At 35.7% G+C, this 25,657-nt stretch overlaps 1 protein-coding gene across 2 annotated transcripts in view; it reads left to right on the top strand.

Annotated features, from left to right (window-relative positions):
* ARFGEF1 (ADP ribosylation factor guanine nucleotide exchange factor 1) overlaps positions 1 to 25,657 on the top strand; it is a 147,139-nt gene that overhangs the window by 85,957 nt on the left and 35,525 nt on the right. For both annotated transcript variants that reach the window (XM_064384256.1, XM_064384255.1), the window contains exons 18-23: positions 1,172 to 1,343; positions 3,333 to 3,484; positions 14,258 to 14,386; positions 15,314 to 15,472; positions 15,717 to 15,867; positions 21,938 to 22,028. In XM_064384256.1, coding sequence (XP_064240326.1) covers positions 1,172 to 1,343; positions 3,333 to 3,484; positions 14,258 to 14,386; positions 15,314 to 15,472; positions 15,717 to 15,867; positions 21,938 to 22,028 — 854 coding nt within the window. The remainder of the gene's footprint in view (positions 1 to 1,171; positions 1,344 to 3,332; positions 3,485 to 14,257; positions 14,387 to 15,313; positions 15,473 to 15,716; positions 15,868 to 21,937; positions 22,029 to 25,657) is intronic.

The following is a 25,657-nucleotide window of genomic DNA, read 5'->3' as shown; positions in this document are numbered from 1 at the left end:
CCTTCACCTATATCTGGCATTTCTCCCCTATTTTTACATTTTTGTAGGAAAAGCACTCCTGCTTCCTTTTCTGACAAATTAGCAAAATCTGTTTGCAGAGTTATCTGGAGTAAATAAGTGTTTATATCCCAGTTATATTTTCTGAAAATGTTGGTTCCTCTGTACTTTTGTTTTTGTTTGAGACAGAGTTTTGCTATGTTGTCCAGGCTGTACTTGAATTCCTGGGCTTGTGCCGTCCTCCTTCCTCAGCCTTCTGAATAGCTGGGATTATAGGCATGTAACACCACACTTTCTATAGCTATTTTTGCAAGCTTCTGATAACTTGCTTGATTATTTTTCTGTGTACTTTCATGTAAATTTACAGGAATTATATCTTAGGAGTTGCCTTAAGTTCTTTATGGAAGGTGGTAGAAATATGTTTAATTAAATAAACATCTTTTCAGAGACCTCATATTACTTCTGAATTTTATCTAACTAGGTTTCTGGAGGTCTAGTGTAAACAAACCTTTTGGCTATGCTAGTTCCCAAGTTTGGTAACGGGGCTACCATCTTACAGACTCCAAACTTGTATTCCACAGCTTTATCAAGGTGCAAAGCGCTTATCTGTTTAGGGTACTCTTACATAAGACAAAACAATCCAAGGATACTTTGTACAGATCACCTAACATAATTCAGTTGCCACAGTGACTCTGTCAGAGAGATTGTTATCTGGTTTTAAATAAATTTGAAGTATTGTTATTCTTATATCCTCTCTATATAAAATCAGCTTTATATTCATTAACAGCACATTTTGTTCTTCTAAACTAAGATTTGAATGCTTTTGAGACCTCTGTATTTCCAATAATTGTTATGGCCTTTCTAAGAGATTGCAAGACCTCTTAAACTTTGGGCAAAAACAGATATTTTCATTGTTCAACTTCCCTTCTTTCTGGTTGTATATTACTCATGTCTACCTCAGAGCTTGAATTAGTTATGCCAGAATGGGTCTTTTCTGTATTGCCTTCATTTTCTGTGATTTTTTTTTCATTTTTATCTATATTTTGTTGAATGTTTTCCAGTTTCTGTCCTCAAAAGTATTTACAAAATCTCCTATGTAAATATTCGTATCCGTAAAATACAAGTGTAACCTTTATGTTAATTTTTAGGAATTATAATGGTTTTTTATATCTAGGTGAAAAATAAAATGACAAAGGAACAGTACATTAAAATGAATAGAGGTATCAATGACAGTAAAGACCTTCCTGAAGAGTATCTATCAGCCATTTATAATGAAATAGCTGGGAAAAAGATATCAATGAAAGAAACAAAAGAACTAACAATTCCTACAAAATCAAGTAAACAAAGTAAGTATCTAAATTAATTGAATTCTGATTGTTCAAGGGGAAAAATATGGGTTCCTAAGAGTTTTTCACTTATAGTCAGGTGTGGTGGTTTGTATTTATAGTCCCCAGGTACTCAGGGAGGCTGAGGCAGAAGGATCACTTAAGCTCGGGAGTTCGAGACCAGTGCGTAGACAATATAGTGAGACTCTTATCTCTAAAAAAGAAAAGAAATTTTAATTAAAAATTAAGAGTTTTTTACTTGATTTAGAGTCAGGTAACCTTAGAAATATCATTTGGAACCATGTTTTGATGAGAAATAGTATAATAGAGTTTGGTGATGTGATCATATTTTTTCCCCACATTCTGAAGAAAGCTAACACTGATCAGTAATTAATGGAAAATACTGTATTATATGCATGTGTCAGTATGCATTTAATATATGCTAATCCATTTAGCGGTTAACCATAATTATTAGCAAGGATTCGGAGGTCATAAAGAGTAGTTAGACCCAGTAGTCAGGCTTCAACTCTTACCATTTTTTCTTCCTCTTTATCATCTTCAAGCAGCATATTTCCATTTGTTCATCTTTTATTACATATAAACAGAAGCTGGAAGTAGGGATGATTGAAGGAGGTAGGGAGGCTTAGGATCAGGTTGGAGCTCACAGAGTTAGAAATCACTACTTCAAACAGATCACAAGTTATGTCACTATAGAGTCCCTAGATCTAACTAGCACCAGGAGCCAACTGTGGACCCAGCCCCCTTCTAGACACTCTATGCCTGTGGACAGCGGTAATTAAATTTGAGCTGAAATCTGACTACAGGAATGAGATGAGGTTAATGGCACAAGAATATAACAGTAATATAGAAACAGGATTCCTGCGTTTCTGAGCTTTTCCACTTGGACCTAAAATCTCAAGTCTGAACAAATTGCAGTAATAAAATTCAATGTCAGGAGAAAAGAATATTACATATTATATCATCCTCATATTATTGTTTTTCTGTCCTATTTTATATATGGTGGTAGGAAATCAAAGCAGCTGGAAATAGGGAGGAGATGGTGTTGTGCTGAAAACACCAAAATTATCCTGGAGTGTTATGGCAAGTTGTTTTCTTGTTAGCTCAGGAACTGTTTGCCATTCAAGCCTGTGTGATACAAGGATACCATTGCCTTTTTCTTTTTTTTTTTTTGGAGAAGGAGTTTTGCTCCTGTTGGCCAGGTTGGAGTGCAATGGCATGATCTTGGCTCAACACAACCTCTGCCTCCCAAGTTCAAGCGATTCTTCTGCCTCAGCCTCTCAAGTAGCTGGGATTACAGGCAAGCACCACCATGCTAGGCTGATTTTTTTGTATTTTTAGTAGAAACGGAGTTTCTCCATGTTGGTCAGACTGGTCTCGAACTCCTGACCTTAGGTGATCCACCTGCCTTGGCCTCCCAAAGTGCTAGGATTACAGTTGTGAGCACCACCCCAGGCCAAATGCCATTGCCTTTTACCTCTCTTCTGCTCTTCTCTTGTTCCATATTTGGGTTGTTTCCCTAATTTTATTGTGACAGTTGTACCTACTCTTCTTCCCTTTTGATAGGTTTTCCAATTTTTCTTGACTCCCAGTCCAGGAATTTTTTTTTTCACGTTAAATTTATAAAACATAAAATTAGCCATTTAAAAACGAGCAATTCAGCGGCATTTTAGTACATTCACAGTGTTGTTCAACTACGACCTCTAATTTCAAAATATTTCATTATCCCAAAATGAAACTCCAGACCCATCAAGCAGTTACTCCTTATTTCCCCAGCCCCTGGAAAACACCAGTCTACTTTCTGTTTCTATGGATTTACCTGTTCTGGAATTTTCTTATAAGTGGAATCATATAATATGTGACCTTTTGTGTCTTGCTTCTTAGAATTATTTTCAATTAGTGCTGTTAGTGTTTATTATTTGATAGTAAAACATCAAAATAGAATTCTTAAATGTTTTGTATTTTAAATGCTGATAGTGTTTATTGTTTCAGATGTAGCCAGTGAAAAACAAAGAAGACTTTTGTATAACTTAGAAATGGAGCAGATGGCCAAGACAGCTAAAGCGCTCATGGAGGCCGTGAGCCATGTTCAGGCACCTTTTACAAGTGCAACACATTTGGAGCATGTGAGGCCCATGTTTAAGGTTAGAATTTTCAAGTAATGTTTGATTACAGAATACATTTATATATAACTGTTCATTTATAATATTTTTAACTTAAGGAAGCGATACAGTGATATAAGATATTAATGTAGATGTATTGAGGTGAAATCCATTTGACATGTTATTTAGGACATAGTAGATATACATTTTTTGTTACTTAAAGAGAACAAGAAGAGTTACTCACTATTAGTAATTAATAGTTGTGTAATCTTAGGAATTAAGAATAGAAAAGTTTTAGAGAATAATCATTAATCCTTGGCCTGATTTTCTCTAAATGAGTTATGCCTTTGGAGTTAACTCACGTTTCAAAATGATCATGAGGCTCCTGTTTTCTTAAGTACTTTGGGCCCAGGAACTTGAACTTCTAAGTATGCCTCTAGCCCAGAAAGTAGGATAAGGAAAAGAACAGAATATTATTTGAGTTTGTGGGTTGATTTAGTGAGAATGATACTTATTCTTTAAAATTTTGATTTCCCATTTTTTTCTTCATTCTCCGTTCTTTCTCCAAATTCCAGTAAGCAGTGTATTACAAGGGTTGTAGCAAAGTGGAGTGGTGTCTAGTTAAGTTTGAAAAGAGTGCGTAAAGTATATTCCTGGTCCTGAGACCATATGGCAAGATGGTCTGTGGAGGCTAAAGATCATAATCCAATTCTCACTCTGATTCTAACTACATGTATGTGTGGATAGTAAAAGATGACTACAGGATTTCTGTGCTTCCTTTTAGCTCCAAAATTTTATAATTACTTCCACCCCTTCAAGGTCCATGTGATACACTATTTCTAAACGTTGATGAAGAATCATGGGATGAGAGCGAGCTTTTATGATCTATTCTCTGGATGTGTTGTAGTTTATTTAAACATTCCAAACTAGAATTAAGAATCTTTTTCCCTCACTGCCATTTCTGCTACCACTATGTTACTCTTCCTAACTAACATCTTCATGTGTACATTTTTATTCCTCTTACCCATTTATAGAGACCAGAGTCTCTATAAATACAAAATGAAATCTCACCTTCTTACTTAAAGCTTGTCATTGGCTTTGCATGATACCGTGAAATCTGACATACCCACAGTGTCTGTACACTTTCTGTGATCTGGCTCCACCTGCTTCTCCAACATTATCACTAGATCACTTCTGTCTCTTACTATGCTGCAGTTACACTAGCATTCTTTCAGTTTCTAGGACATCTTATTTTCTCTTCAGTGCATTCATATGAGGTATGTTCTTTGTCTAGACTGTTCTCTCCTTCTTTTCCTGGATAGTGTCCAGTTTAAATATCACCCTTTCAGCCAGACGTGGTGGCTCATGCCTGTAATCCCAGTACTTTGGGAGGCTGAGGTGGATGGGTTGCTTGACATCAGGAGTTCAAGCCTGACCAACATGGTGAAAAACCTTGTCTCTACTAAAAATAAAAAAATTAGCCAGGCTTGGTGGTGCACGCCTGTAGTCCCAGCTACTTGGGAGGCTGAGGCAGGAGAATTGCTTGAATCCGGGAAGTGGAGGTTGCAATGTGCCAAGATCAGGCCACTGCAAATCCAGCCTGGGTGACAGAGTGAGACTCTGTCTCAGAAATTAAAATAAATAAATAAATACCCTTTTGGAGAGTTCTGCCCTGTCCCATCTAATCTAAATTAGGTCCCTAATTTATAATATTCTATGCTTTTCCTTCAATATGTCTATACTATTGATTTATTTATCTATCCATCTGTCTGTATGTCTGTCTAGCTGTATACAGACTTATGTGCTCCTCGACTTGCGATGGGATTATGTTTCAATAAACCCATTGTTTAAGTGGAAAGTGCATTTAATACACCTAACCTACAGAATATTATAGCTTAGCCTTGCCTGCCTTAAATGTGCTCAGGATACTTAACCTTAGCCTACAAGTGGGAAAAATCATCTAACACAAAGCCTATTTTATGCTAAACTACTGAATATCTCATGTAATTTATTGAATACTGAAAATGAAAAACAGAATAGTTGTATGAGTATATTGTAAAGTCAAAAAAATTGTACCATCGTAAGTTGGAAACTGTCTGTATATACATTATTTATATACATTTATGAGTTAAGGAAGTAAATCTGTTCACTTTTCCCAATATCTGCCATAGTTCCTGGTTTGTTTTAAGTACTCAATGAATAAACATTGACTGGGTGGAAGGAATGAATGATACATTCCTAGAATTCAATGTATAATATTAAGGGATGTAAACTTTTTTTTTAAGACAAAGCAAAAACAAAAAAGTTTATTTTGTTAGAAAAAAGATACAGTGTCACTTACAATGTCTTCAAACATTATTGAACTTTAACTATCATAATTTGACAAAGCATTCATGAAACAATCAGTAGACCAGTTTTAACAGACAAATAACACCTGTAAGCAGACATGACTGTCCTAAATTGTTTACTGGGTAGGAATTTTACAAACATTATTTATAGTAGTGGTAATGGTGAAGCTGGAGAGTATTGCACCTTTTCCAAGCTGCACAATGAGAACCACTGTTCTTTGGGATGTCTTTTAACTTTGTTGATTGTTTCCTTTGCTTTGCAGAAACTTTTAACTTGATGTACAATTTGTCCATTTTTGCTTTGGTTGCTGTGCTTATGGGGTATTCCTCAAGAAATCTTTGCCCAGATTAATGTCCTAAAAAGTATCCCCAATGTTTTCTTACAGGAGATTCATAGTTTGAGGTCTTAGATGTAAGTCTTTAATCCACTTTGATCTGATTGTTGTATGTGGCAAGGTAAAGGAGTCTAGTTTCATTCTTTTGCATATGGATATCTTGTTCTCCCAGCACTTTTTATTGAAGACTGTCCTTTCTCCCACATATGTTCTTGGCACTTTTGTCAAAAAATGAATTCACTAGATGTATGGATTTATTTTTGGGTTCTCTATTCTGTTCCAGTTATCTATGTATCTCTTTTTATGCTAGTACCATGCCATTTTGGCTACTATAGCTCTGTAGTATAACTTGAAGTCAGGTAATACGATTCTTCCAGATAACTTTGGTTATTATGGGTCTTTTTTGATTCCATATAAATTTTAGGGTTTTTTTTTTTCCTATTTCTGTGAAGAATGTCATTGGTATTCTGTAGATTGCTTTGGGTAATATAGACATTTTAGCAATATTGATTCTTCTAATCCATAATCGTAAAATATCTTTCAGTTTTTTTTGGTGTCCTCTTCAGTTTCTTTCATCAGTGTAGTATGGTTTTCATTGTAGAGATCTTTTACTTATTTGGTTAATTTCCAGGTATTTAATTTTATTTGTGGCTATTATAAATGGGATTATTTTTTGAATTTCTTTCTCAGATTGTTCACTGTTGTCAAATAGAAATGCTACTGAATTTTCTAGGTTGATTTTTGTATCCTGCAGCTTTACTGAATTTATCGGTTCTAATAGTTTTTTGGTAGAGTCTTCAGGTTTGTCCAAATAAAAGATCATATCATCTGCAAATAGGTAATTTGATTTCTTTCTTTCCAGTTTGGATTTCTTTTATTTCTTTGTCTTTTCTGATTACTCCAGCTAGTTCTTCCAACACTTTGTTGAATAATAGTGGTGAAAGTGGGCATCCTTGTTGTGTTTCAGACTTTAGAGGAAAGCTTTCTGTTTTTCCCAGTTCAGTATACTACTAGCTGTGGTCTGTTGCATATGGCTTTCATTATGTTGAGGAATATTCTTTCTATGCCTACTTTTTTTTGAAAGTTTTTATCATGAAGGGACGTTGCATTTTATCAAATGCTTTTTCAGCATCAGTTGAAATGATCATATGGTATTGTCCTTCATTCTGTTGATATGATGTATCACATTGATTAATTTGTATATATTGAACCATCCTTGCATCCCTGGGATAAATCCCACTTGGTAATGATGAGTAATCTTTTAAATATATTGTTGAATTTGGTTTGCTAGTATTTTGTTGAGGATTTTTGCATCAATATTCATCAGTGATAATGGCCTGCAATTTTTTTTTAATGTGTCTTTGTCTGGTTATGGTATCAGGGTAATACTGACCTTACAGAATGAGTTTGGAAGTATTCCCTTATCCTCTGTTTCTCAGAATAGTTTGAATAGGATTGGTATTAGTTCTTTAAATGTTTGGTAGAATTCAGCAGTGAAGCCATCAGATCCCAGGGTTTTCTTTGCTGGGAAACTTTTTTATTATGGCTTTGATCTCATTACTTTTTATTGGTCTGTTCTTCAGACCAATTTTTATTGGTGAATTTCTTCCTGGTTCTGTCTTGGTAGATTGTAAGTGTCTAGGAATGTATCCATTTCCTTTAGATTTTCCAATTCACTGGAATATAGTTGCTCATAGTAGCCACTAAAAATCGTTTGAATTTTTGTGGTATCAGTTGTAATGTCTCCTTTTTCATCTCTATTTTATTTAATTGTGTCTTCTCTCTTTTTTTCTTAGTCTTGGTTAAGGTTTGTCAGTTCTATCTATCATTTCAGAAAACCAACTTTTTATTTTGTTGATCTTTTGTATTTTTAAAATTTCAATTTCATTTATTTGTGCTCTGATCTTTATTTCTTCCAATTTTGGGTTTGATTTGCTCTTGCTTTTCTAGTTCTTTAAGATGTATCATCAGGTTGTTTATTTGTAGTTTTTCTTTTTTGATGTAGGCATTAGTAGCTATAAAATTTGCTCTTAGTACTACTTTCACTATATTCCATAGGTTTGGGTATGGTGTGTCTTGATTATCATTTGTTTCAAGATATTTTTCAATTTCCTTCTTAATTTCTTAATTGACCCACTGGTCATTCAGGAGCATATTCTTTAATTTTCATGTGTTTGTATTGTTTCCAAAATTCTTCTTGTTATTTATTTCTAGTTTTATTCCATTGTAGCAGAGAAGAGGCTTCATATTGTTTCAGTTTTTTAAAATGTCTTCAGATTTGTTTTGGGTCCTAACATATGGTCTATCCTCTAGAATGACATATGTGCTGAGAAAAAGAATGTGTATGCTACTGCCATTGGATGAAATATTCTGTAATACCTATTAGGTCCATCTGTTCTATAGTGCAGATTAAATCTGATGTTTCTTTGTTGATCTTCTACTGGAAAGTGTGTCCAATATGGAAAATGGGGTGTTGAAGTTTCCAGCTGTTATTGTATTGGGGTCTATCTCTGTCTTTAGCTCTAATGATATTTGCTTTATATATTTGGGTGCTCCAGTGCTGGGTGTGCATACACACACACACACACACACACACACACACACACACACACACTTGCCTTATCCTGTTGCTGAATTGACCTCTTTATCATTATATAATGACTTTCTTTGTCTCTTCCTAGTTTTTGTCTTGAAATATATTTTGTCTGATATAAGTATAGCTACTCCTTATCTTTTTTGCTTTCCATTTGCATGGAATATCTTTATTTTCAGTCTGTGTGTATCACTATAGGTGAAGTGTATCTCTTGTACACAACAGATCATTGGGGCTTGTGTTTTTATTCATTCAGCCACTATATATCTTTTTATTGGAGAGTTTATATTCAATGTGACTATTGATAAGTAAAGATTTACTTCTGCCATTTTGTTATTTTCTGGTTATTTTGTGGTCTTCCTTCTTTCTTTCCTTCTTTCCTGTCTTCCTTTTAATGAAGGTGATTTTCTCTGTTGGTTTGATTTAATTTCTTTTTATTTTATTGTGTATTCATTGTAGGTTTTTTGGTTTGAGGTTACCATGAGACTTGCAAACTATCTTATAACCCATTATTTTAAGCCAGTAACACTGCTTGCATAAACAAACAAGCAAAAATAAAACGAATAACTACATTTTAACTTTGTTTCCCCGATTTTAACCTTTTGTTGTTTTTGTTTATACCTTACTATACTGCTTGTGTCTTGAAAAGTTCTGGTTCATCTTTCAGTCTTTCTACTTAAGAGTATTTTATTTCTCACAATTACACAGTATTATAATACTGTATTTTTATATGTACTTTCTACAACCAGTAAGTTTTGTACTTTCTGATGATTTTTTCTTACTTACTAATGTCCTTCTTATTGAAGTCTGCTATCTTTAGCATTTCATGCAGGGCATGTCTGGTGTTGATGAAATTTCTCAGCTTTTGTTTATCTAGGAAAGTATTTCTCTTTCGTGTTTAAAGGATGATTTCACCAGCTATGTACCATTTTTGGGTAAAAGTTTTTTTTTCCATAAGCGTTTTAAATATGTCATACCACTCCATCCTGGCCTGTGTGGTTTCCACGGAATATTTATGCTGCCAGACATATTGGAACTTCATTGTATGTTATTTGTTTCTTTTCTCTTGTTGCTTTTAGGATCCTTTATCGTTGACCTTTGTGAGTTTGATTATTAAAAAGCCTTGAGGTAGTTTTCTTTGGGCTACATTTGCTTGGTCTTCTATAACCTTCTTGTACTGGATACTGATATTTTTCTCTAGGTTTGGGGAGTTTTCTGTTATCCCTTTGAATAAACTTCCTACCCCTATCTCTTTCTCAGAGCCTCCTTGAAGACCATTAAGTCTTATAATTGCCCTTTTAAAGCTGTTTTCCAAATTTTATAGATGTGCTTCATTCTTTTTTCTGTTGCTTCCTCTGACTGTATTTTTTTCAAATAGCCTGTCTTTAAGCTTACTAATTCTTTCTTCTGCTCGAACAGTTCTGCTATTGGAGAAACTCTGATGGGGCTGGGCACTGGGAGGCTGAGGTGGGCAGATTGCTTGAGCCCAGGAGTTTGAGACCAGCCTGGGCAACACCCCATCTCTACAAAAATTAGCCAGATATAGTGACTTGTGTAGAGATGGCAAAGCCCCCATCTCTACAAAAGTTAGCCAGGTATAGTGGCTTGTGCCTGTGGTCCCAGCTACTAGGAAAGCTGAGGTAGGAGATTGCTTGATCCTGGGAGGTGGAATTTGCAGTGAGCTGTGATCATGCCACTGTACCCCAGCCTGAGTAACAGAGTGAGACCCTGCCTCCACAAAAAAACAGAGAGAGAGACTCAGTATGTCGATTGCATTTTTTTTTTTTTTTTGTGAGATGGAGTCTTGCTCTGTTGTCCAGGCTGGAGTGCAGTGATGTGATTCAAGCAATTCTCCCTGCCTGAGCCTCCTGAGTAGCTGGAATTACAGGCACCTGCCACCATGCCTGGCTAATTTTTGTATTTTTAGTAGAGACATGATTTCGCCATGTTGGCCAGGCTGGTTTCGAACTCCTGATCTCAGGTGATTTGCCCACCTCAACCTCCAAAGTGCTGGCATTACAGGCGTGAGCCACGGCACTTGGCCTGCATTTTTCTACTTTAGAATTTGGTTTGATTCTTGTTGATTATTTTAATCCTTTTAAAAGTATGTCTGATGGAATTCTGGATTTCTTTTGTGTTATCTTGAATTTATTTTTCTCAAAACAGCTATTTTGAATTCTTTGAAAGGTCACAGATACCTCTTTCTCCAGGATTGGTCCCTGGTACCTTATTTAGTTCATTTGGTGATGTCATGTTTGCCTGGTTGGTCTTGATACTTACAGATGTTCATTGACATCTGGACTTTGAGTAGTTAGGTATTTATTGTAGTCTTCTCAATCTGGGCTTGTTTGTACCCATCCTTCTTGGGAAGGCTTTCCAGGTATTCAAAAAGACTTGATGATATGGTTTAGCTGGCTCCTTACCCAAATCTCATCTTGAATTGTAACTGCCATGATTCCTATGTGTTGTGGGAGAGACACAGTGGGAGGTAATTGAATCATGGGGCAGGTCTTTTCCCATTCTGTTCTTGCGATAGTGAATGAGTCTCATGAGATCAGATGGTTTTATAAAGGGGAGCTTCCCCACACAAGCTCTCTCTTGCCTGCTGCTGTTAATCATGACTTTGCTCCTCTTTGCCTTCCGCTATGATTGTGAGTCCATTATGCTTCCTGTTCTTTATAAATTAGCCAGTCTTGGGTATGTCTTTATCAGCAGCGTGAGAATGGACTAATACACAGGTATTGCGATCCATGCCATATCTGCTTTAGGGGACACCCTAAGCCCAGTAACGGTGGATTACTTGCAGACTCTGGTTCTTGCAGACTCATAGAGGTATCGCCTTAGTGGGCTTCAATAAGATTCAGAAGAATTCTCTGGATTACCCCACAGGTTCCAGACAGGTCCAGAGATACTGTCTTGGAGTCAGAAACCTTAGAAATATACCTGGTGTTCTATTCTACTGCAGCTGAGCTGGCACTCAAACTACAAGACACAGTCCTTCCCACTCTTCCCTACCCTTTCCACAGGCAGAGGAGCCTTAGCCTGTGGCCATCACCACCACAGGCCCTCGGGGAATAATGCCAAGCTACTGCTAATGTTCACAAGGCCCAAGGGCGCTCTCCTGAGCTTGTCTTGAATGCTGCCAGGCCAGAACTCACTCTTCAGGGCAGTGGGCTTCCCTCTGGCCCAGGGCAGGTGCCCTCTCCTTTCCTCAAGTATAAGGAGGAAGTCTTTTGTTGGAGCTACAAGCTATGCTTGGGGGAGGGGTGATGCCAGCACTCCCTTAGCCACCCCAGCTGGTGTCTCAGTAGGTTATGTATCCCCCATGTCCACTGGTTCCAAGCCCAGCACAGCTAGGCCTTGCCTAGGAGTTGCAGTCCTTGTGGCCTAGATTGACTTTCAAGTTTGTTTAGGGCCCCAGAGCACTTTAGTTCATGGTGGTGTGGCTTGCTGGAACTCAGGTTCCTACTGCTAGGATGGGTGATGCCCCTCTGGCTATGGCTTATCTGAGTGCTTCCTTTGTGAGTGGGCATCAGCTCAGCTCGGTTTTGCTTTTTTTTTTTTTGAGACAGAGTTGTGCTCTGTCATCTAGTCTGGAATGCAGTGGCGTGATCTTGGCTTAGTGCAATCTCTGCCTCCTGGGTTCAAACAATTTTCCTGTCTCAGCCTCCCAAGTAGCTGAAACTACGGGCACATGCCACCCCACCTGGCAAATTTTTTGTATTTTTAGTAGAGATGGGGTTTCACTGTTTTATCCAGGATGGTCTCGATCTCTTGACCTCATGATGCACCCACCTCAGCCTCCCAAAGTGCTGGGATTATAGGCATGAGCCACCGCACCCGGCCTCAGTTTTGCTTTCTACTGTGACAGGATGGCACTGAGTTCAATGTAAAGTCTCACAATTGCTGCAGTGTCCCTCTCCCAAGTACACAGATGTTTCTCTCCGCAGCACACGGCCACTGCTGGGAGATGGGGGAGGGATGGCGTCGGTGATTCAAGACTGTCTTTCCTACGCTCTTCAGTGTCCCTTTCAGTGATATGAAGTTAAAAGCAGCTACTGTGAGTGCTCACCTGTTTCTTGGTTCTTATGAAGGTGTTTTTTTCTGTAGATAGTTGTTAAATTCGGTATTCCTGCATGGGGGATGATTGGTGGAACCCTCTTTTTGGCCCTCTTGCTCCTGCATATTATCCATTTTTAAGACCTTTTTAATGTGTTATCACATTGTGTTCCACAAAGGTTTGTACAGTTGTGAGTGCACAGTTTCGGTATTGCCTGGATATTATTTAGTTGTAATTTGATAGGAGAAATCATTGTCTTTGATTCCTAAAGGAGTTAAACATTTTTTTTTTCACTGCCTTAAGAACCATTGTATTTCTTCTTGTATAAAATATAGCACAGATTTCCAAATAGATACACTGTTTCTCCACAGAATGTGTAAGTTGCTGTTGTCATGTGATACTTTGTAGTTTAGAAGTACTGCACTTATGTTTCTCACAGTTTCTCTTCGTAGTGGCAGTTCAGGTATTATAGATGAAAAGTAAGGTTCAGAGAGATTAGATTAGATTATAGATGAAAAGTAAGGTTCTATGGCTTATGTTTCTTTGTTGAGAGATTTATAAACGTTTACTTCTCAACTTTCTGAAGTTTAGAAACAAATCTGTGGATGATTCTTTTCCTTAACAATGCTAAATGCTTTATAGATCTTTTAGAAATTCGGTTGTAGTTTCTATAGCACACTGATATAAACATTTTTCATCTTTATGGCTATATGGCTATATAGTTTTTCTTCATGATGACCACTTAAAAGCAGTTGAATACTTTCACATCAAACATTTCAAAGTTACGTGTTTTATTAGACTTTTCAGTGGCCAAAAAGTAGCTTCTTTTTTGCTTTGTATTGTAACTTCATTCAGGATTCAAAGTTTTGACAGTAAAATTTTAATAAGTATTTGTTGTCTTCCACAGTGTATAATGAGGAATTATTTTATTGAACTGTTTTTTAAGTATTTTCCAACTGAAAACCAGAAATATCACTGATGTCTCAATGTAAAATATTTAACCATTTTTTAAAAATTAGGCTAAATGATGTTCAAGGAATGGGCTTAAAGAAAAGAGAACAATGTTGTTTGTTCCAACTAGGAAAATAATTAAAAGGCTCTTACTGGAAATAAAGAGTGTGAAATATTGCAAGAGACAAAGCTTACAAAGAGAGAGGAGTTCTAAATTCAGGGGTAAAACTAATATTTTTATGAATATTGATTATTCCCGTTTTTTAATTGATGTGAATAATTTATAGATGCGGTTCTTAAAATATGCCTAAGGTCCTCTATTGAATTTATTATTTTGCTCTCCCATTTATTCAAGCCCAGGCAGCATTATATAGTTTTCCCCCTTTGTTTAAGAAAGCTTTCTAGATAACTGCCCAGAATTTCATTTCTTTTTTTCAGAACTTCTACAACTCTTGTATTGTCTAAAAGCTTTGAGAAATATTAATGTGTTATAAAATTTAATTAAAATACAATTTTTAATTTCTGTAGTTGGCTTGGACACCTTTTCTGGCTGCATTCAGTGTCGGTCTACAAGATTGTGATGATACTGAAGTAGCCTCTCTTTGCCTGGAAGGTATAAGATGTGCAATCAGAATTGCATGCATTTTCAGCATTCAGGTAACAGAGAATTTTGTCTTTGTAGCCAGTTTGGAACATTAATTACTTATGCCATTACTATAGTTTAAATTGCAGTAATTTTTTATAGGTGACATTAAAAACTAATTTCAAGTTTATGATAGAATTTAAATGAATCTTAATGTTTAAGCTTCTGAGAAGCTGTGATGGAAGGAGTAGTTCTATACTGATCTGTCTAAAGTTTATCACTCTGACCTTGATTACAGTTTTTTTTCTCTATTGGAGATTAGCTATATAAAAAGTTTTCAAAACTTTGAATTCCTATGTTAATTTGAACATCTTAAACAATATAAAATATCTTATTGAATCATAGTTTATATACAAAGATGTATATATTTTATACAATTTTATAACTTAAGCCTAAGAACAGATTATCTTTAAGACATGTAAGTATTCAATACATAATTTTCATGAAAGAAGTCATTTCTAGTAATTTATATGCTTTGAAGAACTTTTCTTTTAAAAAAATTCATTTAACATTTAATTATGAATGCTAATGGCTTACAAAAAGTATAGCTTAGCTGTGGAGAAAAAAAATGAGCAAATGTATAAATCAGGTTTTTGCTAACCTACACTGTATTCAAAACAAAAGTACTTAATGAATTATTTTTACTGTGTGAATTCATTGGTTATCACTAAAAATCTCATCTTGATTTGACACCACCACTGCCTTCGGATTTTAGAAATTTATGTCTTTTCTGCTTCATATATCATCTTGAATGAAAATAAAAAACTTCTGTAGAATTATATGTAATTCATGACAAGTAAAACTTACTAAAGTTAAAGGTTCCTGAACTTACAAGTTAAAAAATTACTAAACAAGTAAACAGAGTTTGTCAGTGGGGAATTAGAGGTTTATCAGTCTGCTCTATTTACAACTGTGTAAATATACATTTCTCTTTTTTATAGCTGGAAAGAGATGCATATGTCCAGGCACTAGCAAGATTTACTTTACTCACAGTGAGTTCTGGTATTACTGAAATGAAACAGAAGAACATTGACACAATAAAAACACTTATCACAGTGGCTCATACAGATGGAAATTATTTAGGAAATTCATGGCATGAGGTATAAGCACTTTCTTTATTTTCAGCTTTGCAATTTGGTTTAAAAATGAGCTAATGCTTAATATTCCATCATTGACATGCCTAAATGTTTGGAGAGAAAATTAGTACATTTCAAATAAGTACTTTTAGCTTTTTAAAATAATCTGTAATGTAGTCTGTGTTTAACTCCTAGCTGCATATATTTAAATCCTTTTGGAGATATTTTTAACGTGGAATTTAACATTTTTTTCCTTTTTGTAATTAAGATTCTGAAGTGCATCAGTCAGTTGGAGCTGGCACAGCTTATAGGAACTGGAGTGAAACCTCGATACATTTCTGGAACAGTGCGAGGCAGAGAAGGATCTCTTACTGGAACAAAAGATCAGGCTCCTGATGAATTTGTGGGTTTAGGACTAGGTGAGAATTTTTAAAATTCTTTTTATGAAGTATCAAAAATTGTTTTTAACTTCCTCATTATAAGTCACTTATTGTAGTAATGAAATATAATTAGAGAGAGAAGATAAAATGCCTTTTGTCTAACCTTAGGAGAAAAAGCAAGATGGCAAGGGACCTAAATCTTTTTTGCCTGGTCTGGTTTGCAACATTAAATGACTCTTAGTCTCAGACTTCTTCTTGGTTGTTGGAGAAGGGTACAGTGTATAGAGTTATTACATTACCTGCTTTTAAGACTAAGCAGGTAACTTGAATGTGTGAAAGCTGGTATAAGGTAGTAGTTGGGACAACTGGAGAAAGCATTCACATTCAAAATTGTTTAAGGCAATGAGCAGGCCTAAGCAGACTTTCCTGCCAGTGTGAACCTCTCCCCATGGCTCCCCATGCATTCAATATGACCAGGAACGTCCACATTTAACCCAATAGAACAAATGAAACCATTAGCAAAAATGGATAGAGAAGAATGAAAAACAATACGTTTTTTAGTCATAAATGGAAGGCATTCCACCAGGGAAGAAACAGAGGTTGTTAGACTTTGACCTTAAGTACTTCTGGGTTGGAATTCTTCTGTATTTTTTTTTCTTATTATATGCAACTTTAGTTCTCTGAGATTTGATTTCTGCTTTTGCAAACTAAAAGTAATACCTAATCATAGAATTGTTAGGATTAAATAAAAATATATATGAATGGACTTAACACAGTGGCTAATATATTTGAAGTTTCCAGATATTCTCTGTCCATCCCTCCCCCACCCCCCACCTCCAGCCAATCTGGAGGCATTACTTAAAGAGGGCAGGAATTTTCTATATTTTAGTAATTTCTCTGTTGCTGCTAGCAGTAAAAATTTTTAGAAACCCCAAAAGAATTTCAAACGTCATAAGGGATTCATAAGAAAAGAAGTAAAAAGCAGCACCACGATATGGCTTCAAGTTGGACAGCAGAAAACTAGTTCCCAGTGATAATCAGCTGAAGCAGCTAGCAATGCAGTCTGTCCCTCCATGATAGCATAGATACTATAGTATTGTAAGGACTGGGAGGTGTAGGTGTAGACTTGATACCTTGGTGATCTAGCAGCAAGATTTAGAACTGCCTGAGCACAGTGATTTATATAATTTGGAAGCCCAACTCTGTACATGAGAGCCGTAATTACTCAAGGGGATAACACAAGATGAAAACTATTTTCTGACAAGGGAAGTAAATGTGCACTGATTGATTCAGTGACTTTGAAAAGGCCTAGAGAATGTGAGAATGCCAAAATAATGACAGATGTTAATTGCTGGGCCTGATTTTGGCAAGTAGGACTACAGAATTATAAAACATCAGTGGGATATCTTACCTTCTAGAAGTTTTAGTCAAACGAGAAATAATGATACTTGCTGATAATATTTACTGGTATACTGGAAAATGAATTAAAAGAAATGCACATCAAAACCACATTGAGATACCATCTCACATCAGTTAGAATAGTGATCATTAAAAAATCTGGAGACAACAGATGCTGGAGAGGATGTGGAGAAATCGGAACGTTTCTGCACTGTTGGTAGGAGTGTAAATTAGTGCAACCATTGTGGAAGATAGTGTCACAATTCCTCAAGGATCTAGAAATAGAAATATCATTTGACCCAGCAATCCCGTTACTGGGTATATACCCAAGGATTATAAATCGTTCTACTATAAAGACACATACACACATATGTTTATTGCAGCACTGTTTACAATAGCAAAGACTTGGAACCAACCCAGATGCCCATCAGTGATAGCCTGGATAAAGAAAATGTGGCACATATATACCATGGAATACTATGCAGCCATAAAAAAGAATGAGTTCATGTCCTTTGCAGGGACATGGATGAATCTGGAAACCATCATTCTCAGGAAACTGACACAATTGCAGAAAACCAAACACCACATGTTCTCACTCATAAGTGGGTGTTGAATAATGAGAACATATGGACACAGGGAGGGGAACATCACACACTGGGGTCTGTTGGGGAGTGGGGGGGCTAGAGGAGTGATAGCAGGGGTTTGAGAGGTTCGAAAGGGATAACATTAGGAGAAATACCCAATGTAGGTGACGGGGGAATGGCGGCAGCAAACCACCATGGCATGTGTATACCTATGTAACAATCCTACAAGATCTGCACAGGTACCCCAGAACTTAAAATATAATAAAATAAAAAAGTAATTTGTGTACTGTGCTACTTAGGTTGCAAGGATATAAGATGAACTGTCTTCTCCTTTCAGAAAAAGGGAATTTTCAGAAAGATACACATATTGAGGCATAGAAATGAAAAACAGTTCAGGCTTCCAGGCCACTCTCAAGACCAGTAACACTTACTTTATGCTTTATTTAGCTTTTCCCTCTGTTATCTACTTCTCTTTTTAGTCTACACCATTCTCGACTCACTCCTGACTCATCAGGCTCCATTTTTGAGTCTATATCCTAGAAGGACCTAGTCTGTTGACTTGGCCCCTGTTGGGCAGAGCACTCCCATTGGGCTGTCGTGGTTAGCAGGTGGCAAATGGCTACCCTTATCCCCCTGTGCCTACCTAGGTCAGACAGCAGATGTTTTCTTGAGCAGAATGTTTTCATCAGAATTTAAGATAGGATAAGATGTGGTACAGTGAAGCCAGTTTAGTCTGCATATACAGTGTGTGTGTGTGTGTGTGTGTGTGTGTGTGTGTGTGTGTGTGTGTGTGTGTTTTGTTTTAAACTAATATCCTCTTTTATTTTTTATTTTTATTTTTATTTTTTTAGAGATGGAGTCTCACTCTGTCACCCAGGCTGGAGTGTGGTGGCGCAATCGCAGCTCACTGCAACCTCTGCCTCCTGGGTTCAAGCCATTATCCTGCTTCAGCCTCCTGAGTAGCTGGGATTACAGGTGCACACCACCATGCCCTGCTAATTTTTGTATTTTTTTTTTTAAAGTAGAGACAGGGTTTCACCATGTTGGCCAGGTTGGTCTCGAACACCTGACCTCAGGTGATCCGCCCATCTTGGCCTCCCAGAGTGCTGGGATTACAGGCGTGAGCCACTGTACCCAGCTATCCTCTTTTATTAATGGTATCTCTGTGCTGAATATTCCATGTAACTAAGTTGACCACATTGAGTATATTTATCATGCTTTCAGACTGATAGGAAAAAAAGTCTGTACTTTCACGTTTTGGAAATATGAAACTTTGTAATTAAGAATACATAGTATATAATTAGATTTGAATTGTATGCATTTTTTTTTTTTTTAAAGACAAGGTCTCGCTCTGTTGTTAAGGCTGGAGTGCAGTGGCACAGTCATAGCTCACTGTAGTCTTGAACTCCTGGGCTCAACTTTTTTTTTTTTTTTTTAATTAAAGTTAGTAAAGTAAAAGCCTGTCCCAGGCTTTCACTGTGTTGCCCAGGCTGGTTACAAACTCCTGGCCTGAGGTGATCTTCTCACCTCGGCCTCCCAAAATGCTAGGATTACAGGCATGAGCCATTGCACCTGGACTGCATGCTGGTCTTTCAAGGGATATATTAACATTTAAAAATTCAATGGCTTTGTCACATAAATGTTTAGAGAGTATTCACAACACATACTTTAAAAAATCTTATTTACCTTAAATATGCCCCCTCTATTGGAATTGCATTTCTTTCTGCTTTCTTTTCTACATTACCACCCTTCTAGATTCAGGTTGAATTAATATTTCATAATATGTGAAACCTTTCTATGAGCTGACACCCCTGTTCTCTTGTGTGCTTTTGAGTAAATTTGTTTGACAAAACTGGAACTCTTAACTTATTAAGGGATTTCACATATTTGTGAAATGGGTTCTTTGGATTCCTAGACATTTTATATATTCTTTGATTTTTAAAAAAATATTTTTATTAATGATTTTAAATTATATTTAAATATAAAGGACATATTTTGATGTGTGTGTGTGTATGTGTATATACGTGTGTGTGTTTGTGTATATTTTGCCCCCCCTTCCCCCCACATAGAAGATAATATATTTCCTCTGTGGAAATGATATCTTGTTCATAAACAAAGAAAATTATCTCATGATTGGCATTGTTTTTTCTCATAGGTTTTTTTCTTTGTAAAATTCCCCTAACATGCTGTGCACGTCAAGTGTGCCTTGACACTATTTTTCTACCACTCCAGTACTGTCACTTCAGGCTTCCATTCTTGTTCACTTACATTATAGAAGTAAACTTTTATCTCTCAGATTTCAATATTTATTCTTATTTCAATATGTTCTCCAGGTACTATCATTGTTACCTTTTGGAAAATAGATTGGATCATATCAATCTTATAAAAGATCTAATGTATTCCTGTTTTCGAAAGTAGTACATTTAACATAAGGGTCAAGGCTCTTCACATTCTAGTCTTTCTAGCTTTATCTCCTACTACTGTTCTTTTCCCTTCTTCCCGGTGTCTGCCAAATCCTTCAAGTATGTGAAAACATGATGTACACTTGTATGTTTCCATTACTTTATATAGCTGCCCCCCATCCCGTCTCAGTTGCTTTTCTTTCTCCTTCCTTTTCTACATAGTTATCCTTCTAGGTTCAGGTTGCATTAATATTTCATCATATGTGAAGCCATTCTCTGAACTCACACCCTGTTCTTGTCCCTGTCAAAATTAGTTCTATTTAGCAAACTTTTATTCTGTGTAATTAGTTCATTACAGCCATGAGGTAATCATTACATTGCATTGAAGTTCATTGTAAACATATCTGTCTCTCTTCATGTAAATTATTAACTCCGTGAGGACAGGGGTTACATCTTTTTCACATCACTCAGTCCCTAGACTAGAATCTGAGTTCAGCAGGTTTAAATGATAACATTTGTTGTGTTTGCATTCAGAAGGGCATTTATTGAGTGTATGGTCACTTGGGGCAAGTGTCTGTAGAGCACCTGCTTTGAACTTAATTTTGAATAAGGTAGAAAAGTACAAAAATGTATATTACCTGATTCCTAACCTTAGGAAACTTTTTATGTGATTGTGAAGGCAGCATTAACACACCTGAAATAATTTATATGAAACTATATGAAAGTAATCCTGATTTGAGTAGTACTTAGCTAAGCAAATGCTTAGTTCAAAGGCAGATGAGAACAATGGAAAGGAACCTTTCATTGAGAACCCAAATTGGGTTTTGGTAGGTAAGTTTTAGATAGTTGAGGGATGGCACATTTGGGAAAGTGCCTTAAATGCTAGGCTAAAGAGTTTATATTTTATCCTGCAAGTAACAGTAAGCAAAATGAAGGAGAAGATTAGGAAATAATCTGGCAGGGGAGGTGAAAGAGAGATTGAAGAAGGAAATAATTAGTAGCGGGAAAATCAGTTAGGAAATGGTTTCAGTAATCTAGGACTGAGATTATGAGGACCAGAACTAGATAGGAATGGAAATGATCAGATGAAATGAAAAACAGATCAAAAGAAAAATTTAGTGACTAGTTGAATATTGATAGTGGAAGAGGGAAAGGATACCAAAGGTGATTCTAAACTTAAGAATTTGAAAAAAAAGAAAAAAAGAATTTGAAAACTGGGAATATTGTTTTTCTCCTCTCCAACACATGGAACCAGTTTTAAGGGAAAAGATAAAATATTCTTTTGAATAAAAGGACATTAGAAAATACAGGTAGAATTTTCAACTAACCTTAGAGATTAAATGAGAAGGGAAGTCTAAATATTTGGAGTTGGAATCATCCTCAGAAGGTATCATTGGAACTGGGATTAGTGCTGCATTTTTTAAAACATTAAGGGAAATTATATCTAATATCTTTAATTTTGTGGTCTAAATTCACAGTGCCTCTACTTTGTGTAATCTTTGCAAACACAGTTTGTGACTTCTAACCATGTGTTATATACCACTTAGTAAAGTTTATTTGCACATTTTGCCTTAATAAATGTCACTGGTGCCAGAAGAATTGTTCACCTAAAGCATTCTTTTATTAGGAAAGCAATGGGTTTCAGAAATGTGTTTTAGAACTGTTAAATGTATTCTTCTGCTGAATTATTTTCAAACTGAAATGACTCTCTTTTGTGTGTGGTAGTTGGAGGAAATGTGGACTGGAAACAGATAGCAAGTATTCAGGAATCCATTGGAGAAACCAGTTCTCAGAGTGTTGTTGTTGCTGTAGATAGGTAAGGTATTCATTTTATTCCCTATTCAGATGATTACCATTTCAGTTCTGTAGCATTTAGGTATTTGCTTATTAGTAAAGAGAAAAAAATTTGCCAAAATCATTTTCCTAAAGTAATATAAGATTATATTGTGATATGCTGTGATTTAAATTATGAAGTACCTATAATTTTGCTTTTTGGATCATAGAATATAAGATGATAAACAGTATGAAAATTTAAGTTACCATAAGTATTAGTGGGAATTAAGGAAATGGTAACCTTGATAAATAACACAAATGTTTTATTTTCTTATAGAAAACTTATTTCCCTTATTATCCCTACTTAAAAATGTTGTGTAGTTTATTTTTCTGGATCCACAATAAAGACTGCATTATGGATGAAATGAAAGGTTTTGTTGGCAATTCTCTTTATAAACTTCTTTGGAAAGGACTTCTGAATTTATATATTATATACATTACCAGATACTCCCCATTTTTAGTTTGTTTTCTAACAGAAAACCCATAGTATGCTTTATTTACTACAGAATATTTCCAATTTTAAAATGCCTAGCATGTAGAACAATTATCTCCTGTGGTTCTTTTGAATATTAGCTTTTTCTAGTTAAATGCCCCCAAAATTGAAACAGCATTTTACAACACTGTTTTTTTTCTCCCCCCACTTGTGATGGAAATTTTCAAAAACATAATTTGTACAAATCTTTCCTTGAGGGCCTGGAAACTCATGCTGATCCATTATTTTACTTTGTTTCAGATAAAACTTTTTGCTCTAAGCACAGGTAGAACTAGAATGTTCAATGGCTACTGACCCTGGAAGTACTCAATGGAACTTTTTCCTTGAATTCTTAATGTCCACTTGCTGTCCTTTTTTTTTTTTTTTTTAAGAGGAGGGGAGACATTTGCCTACTTTTTTGTGAAGATTGAACAAAGATTATTTCATACCTACTGTATAACAAATGTGAAGGCTTGCCACAGATGGGGCACTTGCAAAATGCTTTACATTTAATCTTTTCTGTAGCCTCATGAGATGGGTACTCTTGTCCTTAGTTTACAAATGAGGAAACTGAGACAGAAAGAGATTAAATAACTTGCTTGTAATAAGCATGCATGCTGAACCTCTTCACCTTTCGGCCTACATGTACTACTGCAGAGCCATGTAATAGTTCTTTTGCTACCTGTCTAGCTTTCTTCTAAATGATTTTCTCGCCTTCCAGAAAAATCATCTTCATTGTCATTTTGAGAATCTCTTCAGGCATTATAATAATCTATTCAGGCATGATTCAACATGTTATCTACTGTTTCTGCTTTTATAATATTTTTACATGACCACATCCAGTTCTAATTTATCTTCCTATCCACTGTTTGTTATAGAAGAACATGTTACTCATTTGAACAAATTACATGCCTCTTTGTTTTAATAACTAATGCTATTTCAGAGGAGACTTAGCTTAAATTTTGTTAGTATTTTGTCATCACAAACTCGTCATTGCCAGATACTTCTACAAACATAAATACAGTGTTGAATTTTATACAAAACATCAATATTGCAAGTTTTAGCTTATAGTGAAAACACCAAAAGTTATATATTTGCTCTCTTATAATGTTGTATTATTCTTAGGTGGCATATTTCACTTTCCCATTAAGGTTTTCCTGAATATCTCAGTTTATTTTTATATCGTTATGTTCAAACTTTGGTCCATAACCCAACTCTGTGAGATAATCCTGGTAGTAAAGACAATAGTGAAAATAGTGTCAGGCATCATCCTGCAGAGTTCTGTACTTATCCAGCAGTCATTTAGGCCTATTGTTCTGCATAATCTGCTATTATAAGTATAGGAATTAAATAAGAACAAAAATAATTTTTATATGTTTAATTCTTTATAGTTTCTGGTTTATTAACCAATAGAGAAAAAAATAAGATTTTATTGCAGACTTTGAGGTGATAAAATTTTTTAATTATCTACTTTTGTTTTAGGAATCTTGTATTATTAGAATGTAGGAGAAGAATATTGGGCACTTCAATCTGGGGATAACTGATCCTCTAGCATTTGCTAGGATAGAATTTTCTGTGCTTTGTTAAACTAGACCAACTTCATAATGAATATTTCCTAACTATGCAGGGGATAGACTTTGTCCATGAATGGTTTATTTCTAACAGCTAAAAAACAGTTATTTAGCATCATAGTTTTTCTTTTGATTGTTTTTTATACATACCATATCTAGCTATAAACTGGCTCACCTCACACTTTGGAATATTGTCACCTATCAGAAAACATGTACAGCTCATCCCAACTTCATTTGCTTGTAAATACTTTTCAGTTAGGCCTAAGAAATAAATGTTACCTCTGATATATTCACTGTGAAAAAAACCTTTTACAGGTATAATAATGTAGGCTGCTTATGTATTGCATACCGTTTAAAAGTTGAATTGATCCAAAATCTGCAAAAGTTTTGCTAGCCTTTTTTTGTTTTTGCATCTGTATTATCATGTGATGAAGCAGTAACCTTACCAATATTTTTCCCTACTAATGTTTTTTAAAAAGCACGTCTTTTAATATTAGTAAACAAGGTTATCATGCTTTGTCTGTCCTTTGCTTTTTATATGGAAAATGTAGAATCCATTCCATAGGCTGATTTTGTGAAACACAGCTCTGTTCTCTTGCCTTAGTGTATTAAGGCTTGACTTTAAATGCCCACACAGACTGCTGTGCTCTACCATATGGTTTATCGTTAGTAGAGCATTACTAGAAATAGAGTGACCCCCTCAGAGACTATGGAAGTGAGTAGGAATTGGAATGCCCTTTCCCAGAATGCATGCTCCCCCAACCTTCCATCATCACGCCAATTCACAGAACCCGTCTTACTGCTGATGATAGTTCTTTCTCCTGTTGCCTTTGTTCTCCATTATTTCAACACCTTTGGAATCTATTGCTTCCTTTTCCTATGGTTCCATCTCTGCTTTTGTTCTTTCTTTACCCCTCTACTGTTTGTCATTTGCTTTCTTCTCAGTTAAAAACTCTTTTGTTGTTGTTGTTGTTGTTTTTGTTGTTGTTTTTGTTTGTGTGTCTTTTCTTGTTCTCCCATACTATTTACTTTTGACTCTATTCATGGTATGGCTTGCTTACAGCCATTGCCTTCCATGAGAATACCTCTAGTTTAAGAAATCAGCTGACCAAATTGATAGAGTCTAGCAGTTTTTATTTGTGTTAATGTGAGAGTTCTGTAGACTTTGTATATCTTTAATTTCTGAGTTCAGTCTAATCACTGGATTAAATGGGGCTGTATTACTGCTTCCTCCCCTCGACCCAGATTGTGTTTTCTGCCAGATTTTGGAATTACCGCTTCATTCTGCTGACAAGAATAATATAGAAGATCTTAAGACATTTCTTTAGGAGGAGCTCAGATTCTGAGTCATCATGTTACCGGTTTCTAAACCTTTTCCTGTATTGTTTTTCACTCATTGCCAGGACACTAGGGTTAAATAATCATGATATACTCAGAACATTTAGATTGTGACAGTAGGAAAAAACGAGAATATATTTAAAGGGTTAAATATATCTTTGCTCAGGTAAGTGTGAGGCAGTATAGAAAAGTGGTTAATAGGATAAACTCTGTAGTCACCCTGTCCTGGTT

Source organism: Aotus nancymaae, unplaced genomic scaffold, assembly GCF_030222135.1.
Source record: "Aotus nancymaae isolate 86718 unplaced genomic scaffold, 86718_ANA_hifiasm-v0.15.2.pri h1tg000036l, whole genome shotgun sequence".
NCBI classification, from domain to species: Eukaryota; Metazoa; Chordata; class Mammalia; order Primates; family Aotidae; genus Aotus; species Aotus nancymaae.
Note: the sequence above shows the minus strand (reverse complement) of the source record. Positions and strands in the feature narration are given on the sequence as shown.